General features: G+C 40.4%; 1 protein-coding gene across 1 annotated transcript; it reads right to left on the bottom strand.

Moving 5' to 3' along the window:
* Positions 1–327: 327 nt before the first annotated feature.
* On the bottom strand, positions 328–11,242 carry LOC121398802. The gene is made up of 4 exons (XM_041578116.1): positions 10,881–11,242; positions 9,869–9,995; positions 1,973–2,046; positions 328–659 (listed from the first exon to the last, which is right to left on the bottom strand). Exons 1-4 carry the CDS (start codon positions 11,209–11,211, stop codon positions 328–330), a joined length of 864 nt encoding a protein of 287 aa, XP_041434050.1. The 5' UTR covers positions 11,212–11,242.
* Positions 11,243–17,834: the final 6,592 nt, after the last annotated feature.

The following is a 17,834-nucleotide window of genomic DNA, read 5'->3' on the forward strand; positions in this document are numbered from 1 at the left end:
GCCTGATATTGTCCACCTCAAGGTGGGCATATCGGAGAGAGATCCACTTGTTTGGCGACATCGCCAAACGAGTGGATCTCTCTGTGTATAGCCACGGAGATGTTGATGACTTCCATTGAGAGATCAATGTCTTGGGAGATGGCAGGAGCAAATCAGTCATTTGTGTCAGGGAAATCTTCCATGTGAGGCATGTTGTCAAGCACCTTTTCTAACAGTATAATTGATTATAGGGAGTGGATTGTCCAAATACAAGAAAAGGGGAGATAGAAGTAGGGACACACTGGCATAATTCCTGCCAGCAGTATTATAGTATTATAGTCACTTTACTTAATTTATCAATTTCTCATATTTTGCATAAGCATTTTGCTCCAGTCGTTTATTCATCTCTCTCTCATGCAGAAAGTTCAGCAGAAATTTCTTGCGCTCAACTCTCTCTTTTCTTGGGTTCCTCTTATATTTCATCTGGAAGTTGACATCTTCCAGAACGCTGTAGAGAAGATTAAGGATCTCCTTGTGGCGCCCTTGTGTTCTGCCATGATCCTCCTTTGTGTAGTTTTCTATCTTAATCACCTTTTCTACTCCCATCAGCAGGAACTCCTTCTCAGCCTGTATGAAGTCTCCAGAGGTTTTGTGGGTCAGAACCACAATTGGATAAACTCCTATAAGGAAGAATACAATTGATAACTAGATTGTTTTCATAGAGATTAGAAAATCCTAGATCCTCTGTCCAACCAACAATAGGCTTGGGATGTAATAGTGATTCAGATAGATGGAGAAAAGAGAAATATACAACAGAAAGATCATCAGATGGACAGAATAGAATCTGATAAACTGTTCTGCTTTGGCTCCAATATCTTAAAATATATTTTTGTATTTGTGCTTACCTAACATGCTTTCTTCTTTGCTAATTTGATAGGTTAATAGAAGCCCTGGTTAGCAATAATACATTAAAATTGGCTAATTAGTCACACATACATATCCTTAATAACTTCAAACCAGCAAATAAATATATATCTTATCTATAATAAGCTGCAAATTGATAAGAAGTAGCCCAAATCTACCCATAACCAATCACACCAGTTTCTTATGCATTTGTGCATTGGCCTTGTCACACCATAATTTTGGAATGAAAGATAATTCCCATTGTGTCCATCGGGTCCTCTCAGAGGACCCTAGTAGTGATGGGCGAATTTATTCGCCAGGCGCGAATTCACGGTGAATTTGAACGATTTGCCGCCAGCGAATAAATTCGCAAAACGCCCATGAAATTCGCTGCAAAAATTCGCCGGCTTCAAAAAACACATTTTTTTTGGAAAAAAGTCAGCCGGCGTCAAAAAACAGGCGCTGGCGTCAAAAACGGGCGCCGGCGTAAAAAAATTCTTGAATTTTTCAGCGAAACGGCGCAAATTCGCCCATCACTAGACCCTAGTATGGTTTTATCCTCTGCAGTCCCTGAAGTTACATTCCTGACAACAGATACAGATATATTTTCTGAGTCTGCACATTGAAAAATATGGAAGAATGTATGTATGTTAAAATAAAGAAATATCATTGACATAAATATTTAGTAGTCATTTAACTGGTTGAACAGGATTAAAGAAGATTAATAACAGAAATACTTGTTGTATGAAGAAATTCTAATATTCAGAAATACTTATGTTCAGGCATAGAGACAAAGACAGCAGACCCAAAGACTGGTGGAAGGTCCGAGAACATAAAGAGCTTAGATAATTTCCTCAGCATTTTGCAACCCCATTGACGAAAAAGAGGGGGCACTGTGTAAAACATTTTTGGATCTTACTGGTGCAGCAACTGAATAGTGTTAAAAGTGATTAAACTGCTTATAATCTAAAGACTTTCAATCATATAAGGCATTAAATACTCATAGAACACAAGTCATTATGCCAGCAGCTCCACAAGGAAAGATAATCTTTATGGTATCCCTGCACTGACTGTTCTCTAGAAAACCCACCTGTCATTTTCCGGCAGTTTTCAATGAATTCTTTAGTCTCTTTCTTTTCCCCTTCAGCGAGTCCCTTTTTAACACTGCAAAACACATACAACAATATGCTTAAAGGAGACATACTACGTTGGAACCCTATATTATGTGTGTATAAATAAAAGGACATTATATCACAAAAAAATGGGTGTGCTGCTAATGGGCTGGTTGACGCTTGGAGAGAGTCCAATCCAGAAGTACGCCAATTCTCTCATTATTCAGCCCCACATAAGCTGTCTTCTAGGATAGACCACATCTTTCTCACATCTGCTATTGTGGCTTCCCTTCAATCTTCCACGATGGTAAATGTAGGCTGGTCAGATCATTGTCCTGTTATAGCCACTTTATCTCACATTCTATCTCGAACATCGACTAGATTTTGGAGACTGAACGAGTCTCTGGTTGGCTTTCCCGATGTAGTAGCTAAGGTTAAAGATAATCTAAATTTGTATTTTTCTGAAAACCTCTCTTCAGTTTCATTGAAAACTATACTGTGGGAAGCCCATAAACCAGTCATTAGGGGAGTGATCTCAAAGAAAGAAGACAAAGTTGAAGGCCATTAATATTCTAGTTAAGGAATTGGATAGATCATCTGATCTGTATATACATTTTCCCACTGAAGCTCATCTGACCCAGTTCCGTAATGCTCAGAGAGATTTAGATTTACTTTTGTCCACTAACGCTGAGAAGACCCTACGATGGGCTCAGCATAAATTATATTGCTCTTTAGACAAACCAGGGAGGATGTTGGCCCGTAAGCTAAACGAAAGAGATAAGCCCATATCTATCCATAGAATCAGGACTTCACAGGGTCCTCTGTCAGGAAATCCACAAAAGATCACAGACACATTTGCAGCCTTTTACCAAAAACTTTATGCCAAGCCTTCCCCTATTTCGGAAACGACTTACGCTAAATTTTTTAGGGACCTAGACCTTCCCCAACTCTCGCCTGAACAATCTCAGTTCGTTGATGAGGCTATTACGCAAGAAGAGGTAGCCCAAGCTATTAAACAGCTTAAATCGAATACAGCCCCGGGTATAGATGGTCTTGCTAATATTTATTATAAAAAATTTGCGCCTATACTGATTCCCCATTTGACCTCTATGCTTAATTGCTTGCGGGAGGGACAGAAGCTACATCCTGAATCTCTCTGCGCTAAAATATCTGCGATTCCTAAGCCTGATACAGACCTTTTTGACTGTAAGAACTATAGACCCATTTCGGTTTTGAATACGGATATTAAAATTTTAGGTAAAATTATAGCTACATGTACGTATCAATGTTTTCCTCCCCTCAATAATAAATAAAGATCAGGTGGGCTTTGTCCCGGGTCGTCAAGCTTCAGACGCTACTAGGCGTCTTATTCTACTCACGCAACATGCCAAAGCCTCAGACATCAAGTCTATGATTCTTAAGTTAGACATTCATAAGGCTTTTGATTCCTTGTCTTGGGACTATCTATATTACTCTTTAGTGCGCTGGGGGTTTGGCTCAAACTTGTTAACCTGGGTTAAGGCTCTGTATGATGCCCCTTCAGCTGCAGTCCATATAATGGGGTTTTCCTCTACACCGTTCCCGATTTGCAGAGGGACCCGTCAGGGTTGCCCCCTATCCCCTACCCTGTTTAATTTGGCTATTGAGCCTTTGGCCATTGCCATCCATTCCAACCCTAATATTTCAGGAATTGAAGTGGGTGGTATGCACCATAAAATCAGCCTCTTTGCGGATGATCTCACTCTTACCATTACTCCCTTCCAAATTTATATGGTCTCTTGGACACATTTGGTTCTATTTCCGGACTCCGTATTAATCACCACAAAACAGAGGCATTAAATATTAATCTCCCTCATGCAGTAGAAAAATTGTTCCAACTCAACTTTGAGTTTATTTGGCATCCGAACTATATTTCCCTTTTAGGCATTAAACTAACAAGCTCTTATGATCTATTATATAAATTCAATTATCCGCCTATGTTTAAAGTTTTGGTAACTCTCTTAGAAAAGTGGAGCTCTCACCATATATCATGGGTAGGCCGTATTAACTCTGTCAAAATGACACTTCTACCAAAGCTTTTATATTTATTTAGGACCTTACCGGTCCCTATCCCCATAGGACATTTAGCTAAATTTGAATCAAGAGTTTTATGTTTTGTATGGGCGGGGAAATCTCGCAGAATCAGTAAAGCTACTTTGTATCGCCCTAAGTCGGGGGGTGGGCTGGGCCTCCCGAATCTCTCCCTTTATTATAAAGCGGCTCAGTTGGCCCAGGTCCTCACGCTACATTCCACTGAAGACTGCCCACACTGGGTCCAATTGGAAGCCGCATTTACCCAACCATTTTCCCCCCTTGCACTGGTGTGGAGCTCTCCGGGGAAGAGACCTAGACAGGCTAGTAGCTGTCTCCAGCAAACTTTGAAAATCTGGGATATTTCCAACAAGAAATTACATTTGAGCTCCCCCTTTTGCCCTGCAGCTCCTATATTTGGTAACCCTCAATTTACCCCAGGCCTACAGGCCTCACGTTTCCGGTGGTGGTTGGACCATGGAATTTGGGCTATGGGTCAGTTATGCTCTTCCTTGGGCCCACTTTCCCTTCAGCAGGTTTGTGATAAGTTTTCTGTTCCAACTAGTGAAAGTTTTCGGTTGCAACAAATCCTCCACTTTATACGGTTTCAATGGAGCCATGGGGAAAGCATGAATGTTCCCATGACCTTTTTTGAAAGGTGGTGTCTTCACTCCCCTAGATTGCGCAAATCGGTGTCATGCCTCTATAGTAGGTTTTTTGAATCCCACCAGCCTCTGGAGCTACCCTATATACAGGCTTGGCATAGGGTCCTATCTAAAGAATTATCTCTAGAACAGTGGGAGCGAGTCTGGTCCACAACTAAGAGGTCTTCTAATAACATCTCCTTGCAGGAAGCCAATTATAAGGTACTTTTTAGGTGGTACCTAGTCCCAGCGCGTATAGCGAAATTTTCCCCCACTGCAGATCCCCGGTGCTTCAGAGGCTGTGGGGAAATGGGCACGATGTTTCATATATGGTGGACCTGTTCGGGTGCCCGAAGGTTTTGGATTAGGGTCTTTAACATAATTTATTCTGTTTTTGAGGTTTCCTTGCCTAGAGACCCGGCAATAGCCCTACTTAACGTTAAACCCCAAGAGCTCACCAATGCTCAGTTTCGCCTGTTCTCGTTCATCATGTTAGCTGCTAAGAGGACCTTAGCGGGAGCCTGGAAACAGAGGCAAATTCCTATAACCCCGGTTAAGTGCAGAGTTGATTGGATTATGTCCCAAGAAAAAATGACTAGTGTTCTATTAGATACCCATCAGAAGTTTCTGTTAACCTGGAACCCATGGATTGAGTATAGATTTGGGACTGATGCTCCCGTTATCCTTTTTTCCCTGTAGCCTTCTTAGGGTATATTTGGTCTCAGTACAGGAGAGGTATATTTTTTTTGTTTTATTATTTTTTGTTTTTGTTTATTTTTTGTTTTCTTTTTATAAAAAGATGCTTTTGTACCCTGTATGTTCATTTACGGAAGTACGAACCTTGGTTCGCACAACAAATGTACGTTTACAGATGATGTATGTCTCATTACTTATTGTATGTACATTTTAGCATGCTGCTTTGTGTTTTCTGATAGCAGTAATTGACTGTACACTATTGTTGTGATGAACAATAAAAATTTATTGAAGTAAAAAAATGGGTGTTCTGATTCAGGAATAAATTATTCCAAAGATTGAGTATATGTTGGAGATTGATTGTGAACCCTGAACAGAAACAAGCATAGAGTACAGATGCTTAATGAGTGTTATATAGCATATCATGTAAAGCAAGGCACTCACAGGACTTAAAATATGGTGAAAAAGAGATAAAGTTTATTTGTTATTCCAACGTTTCAGTCTTCCTTGAGACCTTTGCCTATAATATTATAGGGGGACAAATTGTTGAAAGAACTTAGACCCCTTAGAACTACAAGGGCTGAAACAAGAATTGTATAAATGTTTCATCTATTAAATAATTGGTTCCCTATATGTAGCTCTGGGGGGAATTCGTGTGTATTTAATCCTAGTTATGATAATTCACTAACATTAACTTATTCCATTTTTTTATTATAAATATGTAGAGAGAGAGAGAGAGAGAGAGAGAGAGAGAGAGAGAGAGAGAGAGAGAGAGAGAGAGAGAGAGAGAGAGAGAGAGAGAGAGAATGAGAATGAAATCTTGGCCATGATAATTTATTTATTGTACCAATTCATTTGGTTTATGTATATACAGAACTCATTTTCAGTTATTCAGATATAGCGTTCCCCTTTAAATCATTTTTTAGTGGTGGAAAGGAGTCGGTGTCCATGGAAATTGTAAACGTAGATGGTGGAGAGGTACCAGTGGCCATTTTGGGTGGTGGATTTCCCTTTCAGCGCAACATAAGGGAGTTGTAGGTGCCGTACAGACGTAATGAAATGGCAACCGTGATCATGCGAGGTCAAGTGACACAACTAACGGAAGTTTCGGTCTTCCTTAAAACTTTTTCCTATAATATTATAGGGGGAGAAATTGTTGAAAGAACTGGTGAAAGTCTATTTTAGCCCATCTTTTAATTTAATCATATTTTGTTTTTGCACACGTGGGAATTCTTGCTTTGTTATAGTCCAGATAAGTTATTGGGGATATTAACTCCTCGATAAATAGTTTAGTGACTCTAGTTTTCCTTTTAACACTTGAAATTGAGTTGTAAGAATTTTACCTTGGACTTGGTTAATGAGATACTGAGGATGAGTCTTATTTTTATTGAAGAACAACGTTTTCTGCAGATTTCTAACTCTGCAAGTTGCCAAGAAATCCCACCATACCTGGGAGATCAATCCACTGAACTCTACTCAACAAAATTCTTTTAGTAGGTGCTGGGTTCAAGGCCAACCTGGAGACACAGAATGCTTCTGGGGCTCAAAAGTCAATGACAAATGTGCAGCTTCCTTAGTCCATGGTAAACCCCCACCAATAGCAGCAATAGGGCAAAATACACCACTCTATCATGCCGATGAAATTCCATTCCCCAGGAAGCTTTCTTCCAGAAGTCAATAAGACAAGTGAAAGCATGCCCCTCTAACATCAGTCTTAGTAGTGGCTCTCCCAGTGTTGCATAAAGACACAAAAAGTTCTTCCATGATGTTATACTTGTTATTGAAGTCCGAAAAAAGGACAAACACCGTCATTTGGTAATTTATCGATAAGGGACAACAAACCACTTAATCAACAGGAATCTATTATACAAATATGAGATCTAAATCTTTTAACCATTTGGAATTGATTTCTATTAAATCATTAACAAAATGAATACAGTTAGCCATTATTAACATTCCCGGGAGTAAGAACAGGGAAAATAAACCCCCAAAATATTTAATCAAAATAAAAAGAAGAACTTCCGTTCATGTTTCTTAACACTTCACTTACGTGATTGTGATAGGGTAATATTACAAATCCAGGTTGACAACAAATATAATGTATAAGTAAAACGCCTCACTATTTTTAGTGATATTTAGATAATTTGGGTATCACCAGTTATCATTTTACAGAATTCACTGAAATAATATATAATAAATCAATTGATCATAAAATAAAAGGAATTCTCTACTGTATTTACAATTACAGTATGTATTTAGTAATCCCTTAAATGAATCATAAATTCATTAACCTTAATTAGTTTATTTATCACTCACTATTAAAGTGCCATGTGCCAATAAATTACTATTCGTGAAACAATACAATTTGAAACAATTGTATAAATGTTTCATCCAATAAACAATTGGTTCCCTATATGTAGCTCTGAAGGGAACTTGTGTGTATTTAATCTTAGTTATGATAATTCACTAACATATATCTGTATATATAGAGAGAGAGAGAGAGAGAGAGAGACAGTTCTCCTTATCAACTGGGAATTAAATCTTGGCCATAATAATTTATTTATTGTACCATTTCATTTGGTTTATGTATACACAGAACTAATTTTCGGTTATTCAGATATAGAGTTCCCCTTTAAATAATTTTTTAGTGGTGGAAAGGAGTCGGGTCTCCATGGCAATTGTAAACATAGATGGTGGAGAGGTAGCAGTGGCCATTTTGGATGGTGGAATTCCCTTTCGGATGCATGGAATATTGCGAAAACATAAGGGAGTTGGAGGTGCCGTACAGACGGAATAAAATGGCAACCGTGATCACTCGAGCTTTAAATGTCCCTGCCGCATAATGACTAGGGTTGCCACCTTTTCTTGAAAAAAATACCGGCCTTCCTATATTTTTATGCATTGTTCCTTTTAGTAACATTCGGATCAAGCTTAATTTTTACCGGCCAGGCCAGTAAAATACCGGGCAGGTGGCAACCCTAATAATGACAATGGTTGCCTTGATAAAGCTTACGCAAAACAATCGTCACCACCACCTCCATAACCTTTTTTATTTTAAAACCTTTTATTAGATATAACTGCGGTAGATTTTATAGGAGCTGATTAAGTAGCGTGCGGGTTCATGCGCATTATCTCCTTTTCCTTTATCCTACGAATCTTATTTCTTTCCAAGGCACAGTCGGTTTGTGGTTTTATAGAAGAGGTAGTTTCTCCTTATTATAAAAAAAGGAAGGTGAATACAGTTCTCTGTGTCCTGACTGGTGTCCCAGGGCTTAGCTTGAAAAAACATCAGTTAGTAGCAACCGGGACACCTCCACCTCTATTTTTTTTGAGGATAATGAAATCTTAATTCATTTTTAATTAATCACTGCTGTTTTATAAATTGTTTGGTTGGCAAACACTTAGGTTCAGTTATTGGCGCTGAGCCCTTCATTAATAGTTGGTTTTATATATATATATATATATATATATATATATATATATATATATATATATATATATATATATATATATATATATAGAAGATCAGCACACTCTGTGTAGTTTGGTGAAAAAACGTGTCAATTTATTCACACTTTTACATTTTATCCGACGTTTTGGTCCCACATTGTACATTTTGTACAATCCCTATCACAGTTTCTCAGGAGATAATATTTGCCCCATTGAGCTGAAGAATTTCTAGTTTATCAGAGCATAGGTCACGTGACTGGGGGCAGCTGGGAAACTGACAATATGTCTAGTCCCAGATTTCAAAATTAAATATAAAAAAGTCAGTTAGCTCTTTTGAGAAATGGATTTCAGTGCAGAATTCTGCTGGAGCAGCACTATTAACTGATGTGTTTTGAAAGAAACTTTTTCCCATGACAGTATCCCTTTAAAAACTCTCTCAATTCTGTGCACATTTTTGAAAAAATGTATTTCCTTTTTCTGTGTAATAATAAAACAGTAGCTTGTACTTGATCCCAACAAAAATATAATTAATCCATATTGGAAAAACCAAAACAAAAGCAAAACCAGCCTATTGGGTTTATTTAATGTTTACGTGATTTTCTAGTGATCTGTTATCCGAGCATTTTGGATAACAGGTCCCATACCTGCACTGGTTCAGGGTGACAGTATTGTCAGCGTCCCCTTTCATACACTTGCACATAATTCATCAGCAGGCTGGAGTATGTATGGTCACAAGTACTTGTTTGACTACTCCGCATGCTCCGGCCCGGCGGGACCTGGCGGGACACCGGGAAAAAAACCCAGACCCTCTCTCCAGATATTTAGATTTTAAAAAAAAATTTCCGGCGCTGCGCATGCGTGCTGAGCGGCTCCCTCGCTGAGCTGGCGCGTTACAGTAGGGGGACGGGGGGCTGGAGGGGGGGCTTAGACAGCAGTCCCGGTGGGCCCCGGGTACCCCAGTCTGACCCTGACAACAAAATGTGAGACATGGAATAACCAAGACTCATAATATTTTACCTGTAAACGAACACTGGAATAGTAAAATCTGTGAAATTAGGATCCATTTCTGAGTCCTCCAGTCTGTTTATCATCGCTCCATAATCATTTGTCCATTGAACTTTCTGATTCAGAGGAATAAAGTTACCTACAGAAATGAAAAGATTTTATTCATAGGCTTGCTACAGTTTATACAGTACATTACGAGGACACCAGAAATCACCAAGGAGTTTCATAACACTGAAGGCACATGGCTGCAGGATGCATTATAGAGAGCAAAGAATTCTGAGTATCACTCATGTATTATAATGGATAATGTACCCCCTACTGTAAATGATAAGGATATTAGAAGTCACTGAGGGTCTGTGGCCATATAAAGACACAAGGCTGCAGGCTGAGTTATACAGGGAACTCTGAGTATCACTCATGTATTATAAGGGATAATGTACCCCCTACTGTAAATGATAAGGATATTAGAAGTCACTGAGGGGTTTTTCTGTGACCATATAAAGACACAAGGCTGCAGGCTGAGTTATACAGGGAACTCTGAGTATCACTCATGTATTATAAGGGATAATGTACCCCCTACTGTAAATGATAAGGATATTAGAAGTCACTGAGGGGTTGTTCTGTGACCATATAAAGGCACAAGGCTGCAGGCTGAGTTATACAGGGAACTCTGAGTATCACTCATGTATTATAAGGGATAATGTACCCCCTACTGTAAATGATAAGGATATTAGAAGTCACTGAGGGGTTATGTGACCATATAAAGGCACAAGGCTGTGATTTATACAGGTCAGCTAGTTTTAAGGGATAAAGGGATAATAAACTCTCTACCGTAAATTCTAAGGAATCACATTGCAATTTATTTCTTATGAAACAGCACAGAATTATTTAGAAGTACAAAAAAACCTTGAAATCTTTAAAAAATGGTGTACAGGTGTTTACATTTACTTAATTGTACAGATTTTATAAATGCAATTTAATACAATCATTTTCAATTCTGCCAAGTAAACAAATTGCCACTTACCCAGCTGGGCATAAATCTCTCCAGTCTCATACGCATTGAATGTAGCGCACCCCCTGTTATCCACAATAGTGATGGTGTCGGTGAGTGGGTAGGCTGTTCTACTGTAAGTGACACTAGCGTGGGAAGCCGAAGCTTTTGCATACATGTGATATGCTCCATCATCTATTACATACAGGCAGGAGTTGATGAGGGAGGACTTGCCATGACCCATAAACCCAAACAGCTGTATGAGAATTCGGTTATAGCCCTGGTTCCCCAGAGCACAGTTATCAAGGCTGAAGTGATCAATATATTTCCTCACATGATCCTCAGTTCTCTCAAATCCAGCCATCTCTATTCTTCTGCTTTAGAGCTGCAGAGAACATTCGACAGAATGAAGTAAAAGTGAAAGCAGTTTACCTTTCTCTGATTCCTTATCTTGCTAAGATGACTCATTAAAAATGTGTACAAAGGAGTTTCATATTACTGCTGCTGGGCAAGTCAGACTCAAGGTGGCCATAGACGCACAAATAATATCGTACGAAACGAATTTTCGTCCGATATTCGTTGCGTGTATGGTGGAAAAAGAGCCGACCGATATCGGCAGAAGACTTGGATATTGGTCGGCTCGTCGATCGGGCTGGACGGAAAATTTTGATCGGGTGCCTTTGAAGGGACCCAAACATCGGCCATTGTTAGTGCTGAATCGTCAGTTACAGGTAGAATTCTATTGTTTCTTCCCATATATCTACCTGTATATCTGACGATTCAGCTCTACACGTGTGTATTGAAACGAACGATCTTTCTTGGAAAGATCTTTTCCAAGAAAGATCGTAATTGTTACGTCTATGGCCACCTTTACTTATCATATGTCGTGCACTCACTTGTTCCTCATAAGCAATATGATGTTATAACTGGTGCCACACAGATACTCTTTTTAATTGCAGTTACATTTAGAATGTATATTAAAAAAATAGTTAGAATTACTGTGTATTTTCCTTCACTATGTAAAAACAGTTTTTGTTTAGACAGTCTCTTTTAAATGTTCTTGCAAAACATTGACAGCGTTGAAAAGTTCTCAAGTACCATGGAATTCTGTAATGGAATTGGTCAGAAAGGTGGGAGGAGCCTGTTGTGTACTGCTGCAATACTTCAGAATGGTGTATTCTCATTGGTCAGATTGGGGCATGTGATTTTATTGCAAACGGTGTCAAGAAATTAGGTTAGGGGGCGCTGTGGAGGCAGAGGTGGGAAGGAGAGTCCTTAAGGTACAAAGGCTCAACCTATGTGACGTCTTCAGCAGATCAATATATATATATATATACCCAACAAGAAGAGGATCCACATTCACAGGTCTTAGATAAAAGTAAAAAAGTTTTATTGTAAAATACACGACTAACGTTATATATATATATATATATATATATATATATATATATATATATATATATATATATATATACAAACACTGGCCTGGTGCACACAGATCACCATGTAACTGCCTAGGTGCTGGTACTAACAAATATTAGTATTGAAGCAACAACAAAAACGACCTCACTCTAAGGACTTATTTAAGTCAAAAAGAATAATGTGGTTTTATTCAACGTTTCGGCTCTTGCTTGTGAACCGTCCTCAGGAAGTGCAGGCGACATTCAAACAAACATTTTATACATTCTGTTACAAAAATTAGCGCCAAAACCAGCACTGGTGACGTCAAAGAAGTGGGCGTGTTAAAGTAATTGCGTCATCATTTGTGTTAACCCCATAGGGCATCTATTTCCTGTGTATCTCATCACGAGACGCAAAGCAAGGAGCATATCGCCACACCCCTTACGTGTAATTAATATCAAAGTGCAAATAGCTGACAAAGTGAAAAAACGTATTATGCAATGTGAAGTAATGTGAAATAAAAAGCCGAATCATTGGGGCGTGGCCTAGCGCTGAACCAAGTAGCACGTATGTAGCAGTAGCTCCGTGTAATGGGGTCTTATTAATCTTAATCCTGGGTGCCTGAGCGGCAATGACTAGGCAGAGGAGACATAAAATTAAGCAAAAACTTGAAGGGACCTCTCCCAGGGGTAATATCGGATCCTTCTTTCGCGCAAAAGATTCATCTGACTCGCGGCAGCCATCTTGGACCTGTGGCTTTGATGACGAAGCAGCCAGAGAGGGGCAAATAAACGAGGAGGACATTGTAACCACACTTGTACCTTCCCCGCCACCCGAAAGAAGAAAGAGACAGGTGACTATCCAAGCACAAATACATGGTGCACAGGCGGACGTTCTGTGTAACACACCAGAAAGCAGCTCATCAGTGTGGAGCTCAGGAGATGGAGCAGATTGGCCAGCCGGGGACAGCCGTGACAGAACACCCAAAGCTCTCAAGGGAGATCCCGCCACTGACCCTACTAAAGGTACCGTAACTGGCAGCCCACTAATTTGCACTCCCTGCGATACAATTAATGGGGTGATACCCTGCCCCGCATTCACAATTCCACCATGGCCAGATAGCCGCTGTAAAGCACAGGATAATGGGGCTATAACCCCCATCAAAACGCATATTGGGCCAATTCAAGTGGCGCAGCCCCTACAGTATGGCAGTGAATTGGAAGCTGCCGGCCCATATAGCACAGACCAAGCAGCGATTACGGCGGACTTAAAAGCGATCAGGCAGTCACTAACCGGTCTACCTACCAAGACAGACCTGACGCAGGTGGTGTACAAGCTTGAGAGTGCCCTGAGATCGGAATTAGCCGACCTTAATAAGAACTTTCAACAAGTGAATAATAGGGTCACGGCACTACAGGAAACCCAATCTGCGCAGTCGGATCATATTGGGGCCCTCCAAAAAACAGTGACTATGTAAGCCATGCAGATATATTTCCTGCAACAACACCTAGATGATCAGGAAAACAGGTGATGGCATAATAACACCCGTATTAAGGGGCTACCAGAGGCCACGGGTCCGGAAGATCTGCGGCCCTCAGTGCAAGGCATTTTAAATCATGTACTGGGTAGGCTTCCTACAACGCATATAGAGATCGACAGAGTACACAGAGAACTGCGGTCATTCAGGCCAGAGGCTCCCACACCGCGAGATGTTATATGTCGTGTTCACTTTTATGCTGAGAAGGAATGAATAATGACAAAGGCTAACTTATCCAGAGACTTTGACTTTGATGGAGCTAAGCTTAAATCTTTTCCAGATTTATCAAGAACTACAATGGCCCAGAGAAGGGCGCTGAGGCCTTTGTTGCAAGTTCTTCAAACAAAGGGGATCAAATACGCTATAAGCACGCTTATACACACTGATCAGGTGGGGTTTGTCCCGAAGCGGGAAGTGAGAGACAACACGATCAAGATCTTCTCCAATATGCCCAAAGGCATAAAATCCCACTTATACTGCTGTCAACGGATGCGGAGAAGGTCCGGGTAAACTGGAAATTCCTCAGGGAATCTCTCCTACAGGCTGGATTGGGGCAATTATTTATATCTAAAATTATGGCATTATATACGGATCCAACGGCCAGGATTAGGATAAATGAAACTCTGTCAGAAGCCTTCTCTCTTACGAATGGAACGCGCCAGGGGTGCCCCTTATCCCCCCTGCTGTATATAATGACAATGGAAAATTTAATAACTGCAATCAGGAATAATAACTTAATACAAGGTGTGAAAATGGGCGAGCGAGAGGTTAAAGCAGCTGCATTTGCAGATGACTTATTGGTCTATGTGAAATCCCCATTTCTATCAATCCCACCACTCAGGCAAGAATTGGAGAGATTCGGCCATTATAGTAATTTCAAAATGAATATGACCAAATCTGAGGCGTTAAATGTATCTCTGTACAAGACTGATGTACTAAGATTGCAGCATGTATGTATGTTTGAATGTAACATTTGCATGGCAGTCTACTTCCCTTAAATACTTAGGGATTTTGGTCCCACGAGACAGCTCTATTGCCGCAACACTCAATTACTCCAAATTGCTATGCCAAATTAAAGCAGACCTGCAAAGGATTGACCATCCAAAAATCACTTGGTTTGGGAGGATTAACTTTATAAAAATGATAGTCCTCCCAAAATTCCTATACCTCTTCAAGACCCTCCCCACGCCACCTAAAATAAACATCATGCAGAAAGCTAACAGGCTCCTCACGCAATTCATTTGGGCTAATAAGTCACCTCGAATCAAAATGTCAACCTTACACAGGCGCAAACAGAATGGGGGAGCAGGATTACCTGACTTATACACTTACTTAGACTGTTTCCATCATCAGTAGGGATGTAGCGAACTGCCGATTTGATGTTCGCGAACGCCGTTCGCGAACACCGGCAAAAAATGCGAATGTTCGCGAACAGTTCGCGAACTTCGAACACCCGCTAAAATCGTTCGATTCGAACGATCGAAGGATTTTAATCGTTCGATCGAACGATTTTAATTCGAATCGAACGATCGAAGCATTCGATCGAATGCTTTTCATTCGATCGAATGCTTACAATCGTTCGAACGAATGGAAATCGTTCGATTTTTAGCGGTCGAAGGAATTCGAATGGTCGAATGGTCGAATGATTTGTATTCGAATCGAACGCGAACTCAAAATGCGAACGTCGCGCGACGTTCGCGAACATTCGGCAGACGCGAACAGTCGAAGTTCGCGCGAACAAGTTCGCCGGCGAACAGTTCGCTACATCCCTAATCATCAGGATCAAAAAGAATGGATTCAGATAGAGCAGTTTCAGGTGAAGCAGCCATTGAATGCGTTACCTTGGATAAGTCCCAAAGATAGACAAGACACTTTGGTGTTACCCATAACTATACATAATAAATTATTGACATGGGATAAGCTTCTACGACAAGTACCTTTATCAATTAGGGCAGGGCCAATGACACCCCTGATTGGGAATCCAGCATTACCTCTGGGTATGCTTATTAAGGGCTTTTGTTGGCTAAACGACAGAGGGAGAAATATCCCTTTATAAAGGTGAGAAGTTTAACAGGAGTGGCCCCTCTAGAAAATATCTTAGAGACTCCCACGCATTCCTTTCGTCAGAAGTTAATGTACCATCAATTAACCCATTGGTTTCGAGCAAACCCAGAGAAAAACTTGTTATTGGCAGAAAGCACAGCTTTTGATGAACTTTGTTTAGCTAAAATGAAACCTACTCATACTTTAGCGCAGGTGTATTCCATACTCTTGGACCTGAAAGGTACACAAGAACTTAAATTTAAAACACAAGGACCTTAATATTTCCTTTAGTGTCAAAGACTGGGAGCAGTCCTTTGTCCTTACCCACAAATTGGCGACTGCGTGCAAAGCACAAGAGACTAACTACAAGATCCTCACCAGATGGTACAGGTGCCCCACCACCCTGCATATTATTTACCCTGGGGTTTCAGATATTTGCTGGCGCTGTAACACGGAGAAAGGTGATATGAAACATAATTGGTGGGATTGCCAGTTATTACAACCCTTCTGGGTTTCAGCCTTTCAGTTAATCTCCAAAGTCACGGGGATAGATATTCCAGCTGACACTTCTTTAGCATTGCTAACGATACCATCCCCTAATGCACCATTGACAATTGTACCTAAGGGCTTTGTAGCGTTTGCAATTGCGGCAGCCAGAACTGTAATTCCCAGACTATGGAAATGTACTAGGCCTCCTACTAGGGTTGCCACCCAGCCGGTATTTTACCGGCCTAGCCGGTAAAATACCTGCCGGGGCCGGTATTACAAATTTACCGGCAATGTAGCTGCCGGTAAATTTGTAATACGATCAAAAGGAGCCCTCGGCCTGTCCCCAATCCCCTGCAACTTACCTTTTCTTTTGCCTCTTCTAGCGTCCGTGGTGTCCGTGGTGTGGCCACGCCCCTTTTGACATCACGTCCCGCCCCCCTTTGATGTCATGTCACGCCCCTTTGAGGCCCCGCCCCCCAGCAGCTGGTAAATTTTTTTATAAAAGGTGGCATCCCTACCTCCTACAGTGGCCGAATGGGTAACAGAAATTAACCAGATACAACACATAGAGGAACTACTCTCATACACAAATAAATCCCCCAATCACTATATTAAATCCTGGACGGCCTGGGCCTTATTCAAATCATCGCCGGATTATCCCTGTGCTTTAGCTGCTATATGATGTTTCTTGGTGGGAAGGGTAGTATCAAACTATGTGAATTCCTTGCACTACGAGCTGGAACATAGATCTCGATGTTATTAAGTTGTTATGATACGATAGATTGTGATGTGCTGATCCTCCTTTATCTTTTTATTGGTTTGAAAACCCTTGAGACAACTGATTAGAAGAAAGTCAATGTGTAACACTTTTATTGTTCAAGAGAAGATATCAAGTATTATGTACAACTGAGTGCATTGATTGGATAATTGTCATGGGAAAGCAGTCAAGGGTTACAACCTACTGATTTTATTTTTGATTATTATTTTGTTTTTTCATTCTTCTTTCTGTATATTATCTTTGTCTTATCTTTCTGAAAAAAAAAAAAAGAAAGAATATGTAAAAAAAAAAAAAGTCCTACTGGACTTACGGTTCGGTGGTTATTACAGAACTCCGCCAGGGCGTTAGCTCAGCTTTTCCCTTGTGTTGTTCCGATATCACCTCCAATGCAGGTACGGAGGTTCACGTATTAAGTTACAGAGCCTGCCCTTCCGATATTTCACTGGATGCCACATCGCCTCTGTACATTGAGATGTTATTGGCACAACCTTGCCGGTAGGACACATACACCAAAGGACACAGGAACGCTCTCATCCCAATCACCGGGAATTAAAAGGTGCAGAAGTACTCAGCCCGGCTCACTGTAAAACAGCAAGTTTGGAAAGCAACTATTCTACTTTGAGAGTAGTAATACCGGAATATCTGGATTTGGTGTATATATAATAATAAATTACTATAAGCCGTTTACAACGCTGGTCAGACCTGTCCCAACATTAATATGCAAATAGCTGTGTAGGCT

Source organism: Xenopus laevis, chromosome 9_10S (genome assembly GCF_017654675.1).
Source record: "Xenopus laevis strain J_2021 chromosome 9_10S, Xenopus_laevis_v10.1, whole genome shotgun sequence".
NCBI classification, from domain to species: Eukaryota; Metazoa; Chordata; class Amphibia; order Anura; family Pipidae; genus Xenopus; species Xenopus laevis.